The following is a 4,386-nucleotide window of genomic DNA, read 5'->3' on the forward strand; positions in this document are numbered from 1 at the left end:
TTGGACAGCATCGCAGAGTGAATCCCAACCCGAGAAAATGGCAGGATCACCATCACCATCATCTTCATCATCACCCAGAATTCCCAGCTGGATGATTGTACAAATTGTCACTCAAAAGCAAAAGAACACCAGAACTTCATCTTCTCCTTTTCTTTCAAGAAAACAACAGTCAGAATTCCCATGTCAGCATAGTATGCTGTCTGCATTCACCCCAACAAAAGAAATTGTGCCAAGCTATGGAAGAGACACAGTATCTGCTGAGGAACCTCAGCAATTGTAGAACCACAGACTACTACACCAGGTGCCAACAGGTGGCTTTCATCTTGTTTGGGTAGTAAACAGATACAAGTTTGATGTATGTTGATCTTTAAAGGATGTCCAAGGTGCTGACCCCTCTCCTCAAAAGAAGTTAAGCATCTTGAATACACTGTACAGTTATAGAGTTGTATATTTTGTCCTCCCCCCCCCCCCATGTGCATCCATTTAAATTTGGATCATTGTGATGACTGTTATTATGTACTAATACATGGAAAAGCCTACAGACTCACTAAGGGAAGCACACTCTTTCCCAGCCCCACCTTTATACCTTTGAAAAGCTATGATCAGTGTCAGTGCATATGCCTCTGAGGTAGACTTAAGGTCCAAAACACACTGCAAAAATAATCCAATTTGAGAGCGCTTTAACTGCTCTGACTCAATGCTAGGGAATTCTGGGAACGGTAGTTTTGTGAGACATTTAGCTTTCTCTGTCAGAGAGCCCTGGTGCCACAATACACTACAATTCCCAGGATTCTCACAATTCCCTAGCACTGAGCCAGTCTAAAAAGCAGTCTCAAACCTGGATGCTTTCTGCAATCTGTTCTGGACCTTAAGCCAAGGAAAGCTCAGGCTGCCCACTTCTTCCTTGCGGTCAGTCTCAAAGGGGCCACAAGATCTCTCTCCACACTGGAGCCCTGAACCGTGTGCTCCCAGGTCGACGGTGGTCCAAAACACAGGACAGAAAGTAATCCAGTTTGAGACCACTTTGAGGGCCCTGGCTCAGTGCTAGAGAATTCTGGGAACTGTAGGTTTGTGAGATGTTTAGCCTTCTCTTTCAGGAGGGATTGTGGGATAGGGGAATGCGTGTTTTATTTTAATAATAATAATAATAATAATAAAACTGTAAGTTGTTTAATTGTATTTTAGGAGGGGAGGGATTGAGGGATATGGGAATGTATGTTTTAATCTTGTAAGACGCCCCGGTTGTGTTGCACAGGGGGACAATAATCATCATCCTCATAATGAATGTGGGTGTCCCTCCTGCTCACCACCAAGCAGGGTCTCCAGGATGCCCTCTCTCTCCCTGCGGCGGTTCCAAGGCAAGGCGCTGGGTCCAAAGAGATGCTCTTGCCCGGCCTCCTCGCTCCCCCTCTTTCTCCCCGTCGGTCGGGGGTCCGAAGGAGGGTCCCGGGGCTCGCGTGGCTCCGCGATTGGGCCTGGGCTGGGGCTGGGCCAGCCCTCCATTCAGGGAGAAATTAGCGGCACGCTCCAGCCGAGCGCAAGGAAGGAAGGCACCGATCTGCCCCCCGCCCAGCGCCGTCGGGGATGCGCCGCCCGCCACACACTTCTGGCCGGATCAAAGAGGGCTCTTGGGAGGGGAGAGGCAGCCCCCTCCCTCCCTCCCTCCCTCCCTCCCTCCCCTCCCCATGAGGATAATGCAATGAAAAGAAAGCCTCAGCCTGGACGGGGGGGACACAGATCCGAGGAGGAGGGGGTCGCTTTGATTGTGTCCCCGGGGCTCTATATAAGGGGCTTTGAGGCCAGTCGTGTGCCAGACGCACAGCCCAGGGAAGAGGGACGCGTGCCAGCCGTCCGCCCCGTCGAGCAGCCTTTTGGCTCTCGCGCTCTCTCTTTTCCGCACGCTTTTCTCTCTGGCCTTTCCAATCTCTCCCCATCCAGACCCCCAACCTGACCCTCGACGGAGCGGGCGATCCATCCACACACACACACCGGATTGTGGAAGGAAAGGGGTGGAAGTTGCCCCCGAGGAGGAGGAGGAGGAGGAAAAGGAGGAGAGCCAGACAAGCGGCCAGGTCTTTCTCCCTCGCCGTCCAACATTTAAGGAAAAGGGGAGAAAGGGCCGAAGCACAGCCCTCCGCCTCGGAAGGAGAGCCAAGTAAGTGCCTTTCTTTCTCTTTTAAGAAGTTTGCTGCAATCCGTCTGCAAAATGGATCTTGCACCACCTTGGCTGCATCCGCACTGGAGAAATAACACGGTTTGGCACCGCTTTAACTCTTTGTCTGGCTCAAGGATCCGCTCTGGGCCCCACAACAAACTCCAACTCCCAGAATTCCATAGCCTTGAACCAGACAAAGAAGCAAATGCACCTGAGGAAGTAGACTGAAGTCTGCGAAAGCTCCCGCTGCCAACATCTTTCCTTCAGTCAGTCTCAAAGGTGCTACAAGATCTCTCTCCTTACTGATTCTACAGACCAACACGACTATATCTTCGAATCATTTAATATAAAAGGGCTAGGACAGTGCGATAGGCCAGTGGACCTCTTCCCCGCCTCACATTTAGGGCTCCTACCTTAACTTTAGTGCCCCACAGCCCTTTGGCATTGGCTCTGCTTGGCATATGAAGCCTTGGAAATCGTGGGGTTGGGTAGCAGGAGCTTTCGTTGACTTGAGCCTATGTCCTCACAATGCATGGGGGACCCCCATGGAGGACACTGAAGGAAAAATGGAGGACGTGACACACTCAAAGCTCAAAACACTCCTGTAAATATCAAGCCATGCTTCTCTTAGTCCTTTTTGGGGCTTCCTCCTGGACTGAAGGTGGAAATGGTGGACCTGTCCTGGAGAAGGAAGACCCAAGTCTGGTGGCTCCGATGTTTGTGTGTGTCCTGATCCAGGCTGACCAGACCCCTCTTTGTCCAGGGCATGTCCTCCATTTCAGCCTCCTGACCAGGAGGAATTCCCAGCCTTTTGAGCCAGGCTGACCAGACCCCCTCCTTTCCCAGGTCCTCCATTCCCACTTTCCATCCAGAAGGTCCTTCCTTTGGAGGAGGAGGAGGAGGAAGCAGCCTTCCTGGGGCTGTGTCTTGTTGAGCCTGCCTTTGCCCTCCACTGATTTCTTGGATGCCTTTCATTTTTGCAGTGGCCTGGTCCTCCCTTGCAGTGAGGGGATTTGGCTGGAAAGGAGGACGGCGGGGGCTGGGGGTCCTCCTGATGCTCTTGCTTCTGGTGCTGATGCCTCCTCCTCTTTTGCAGGATGCTGGTGAAGCCGGAGAGCCTCGACTTGGAGGAAGAGGAGGCCGAGCATCATCTCCTGGGGGCCCGATCTTCCTCTTCCTCTTCTTCTTCCTCTTCCTCCTCCTTGGCGCCTTTCTCTTCTGGCTCCGAAGGGGAGGACGAGGAGGAAGAGGAGGAGGAGGACCCTTCCAGGCCCCTCTCCCCTCCGGAGGCGCCGCCTGCCCTCTACCGCGAAGCCCGGCCTCTGGACCTCCGGCGGCCTCCGGATCGCAAGCGGGGCCCCCTCCGGGCTCGACTCGGGGCCTCGAAGACGGCGGAGACGGTGCAGCGGATCAAGAAGAGCCGCCGGCTGAAGGCCAACAACCGGGAGCGGCATCGGATGCACAACCTGAACGCGGCGCTGGACGCCCTCCGCGAAGTGCTGCCCACCTTCCCCGACGACGCCAAGCTCACCAAGATCGAGACCCTCCGCTTCGCCCACAACTACATCTGGGCCCTCAGCGAGACCCTCCGCCTGGCAGAGCCCTGCGGGGCCCCGGCCACCTCCCCGGGCTCCAGCCCCTCGCCTCCGCCCAGGACGGCCTCCTGGGGAAGCAGCCCCACCGCCAGCCCCGACTCCTCCGCCTCCTCCTCCTCCTCCTCCTCCGCGGCCTACGGCTGCTGCGCCTGGTCGCCTTCCAGCCCCGACGGCTCTGAGCCCGACTTCTGGCCCAGGGCCCCCCGGGAGACCCGCTACGCAGCGCCCGCCCTCGGACACAGGGGCCTCCGCTGAAGAAGGAGAAGAAGAAGGGCCCTCCTCGCCCCCAGACAGCAGGCCCCCGACCTCTTCACCCCAAGGGCACCCAGAGAGAAGCTCCTCAGAGACAGGATGGGAGCCTAGACTGGCAGGAAGAGATACTGTATATATACAGTATATATACAGTATATATACAGTATATATACAGTATATATATGTGTATATATATATATATATATAGAACCTCTTCAGAGAAATGGGAGGCTAGACTTGTAGGAAGATCTCCCTCCTGGACAGAAGGCTGAAATGTAGGACATGTCCTGGAAAAAGAGGAGGTCGGAACCATAAATCCCTTCCCCATCTCTGACTCAGGCCAAGAGCCGCATCTGCTGGCTTCCCATGGCCAGCCTGGAGGCT

At 54.9% G+C, this 4,386-nt stretch overlaps 1 protein-coding gene across 1 annotated transcript; it reads left to right on the plus strand.

Annotated features, from left to right (window-relative positions):
* Nucleotides 1–3,252: 3,252 nt before the first annotated feature.
* Nucleotides 3,253–4,005, plus strand: NEUROG2 (neurogenin 2). The gene has a single exon (XM_089527246.1). It carries the CDS (start codon nt 3,253–3,255, stop codon nt 4,003–4,005), a length of 753 nt encoding a protein of 250 aa, XP_089383372.1.
* Nucleotides 4,006–4,386: the final 381 nt, after the last annotated feature.

This window comes from Sceloporus occidentalis, unplaced genomic scaffold (genome assembly GCF_023333645.1).
Source record: "Sceloporus occidentalis isolate IW3139 unplaced genomic scaffold, rSceOcc1.0.p SCAF_5, whole genome shotgun sequence".
Lineage (NCBI taxonomy): Eukaryota > Metazoa > Chordata > Lepidosauria > Squamata > Phrynosomatidae > Sceloporus > Sceloporus occidentalis.

Coding starts and splice junctions, on each gene's coding strand:
- NEUROG2 (XM_089527246.1), top strand. CDS start 3,253: ATGCTGGTGAAGCCGGAGAGCCTCGACTTGGAGGAAGAGGAGGCCGAG.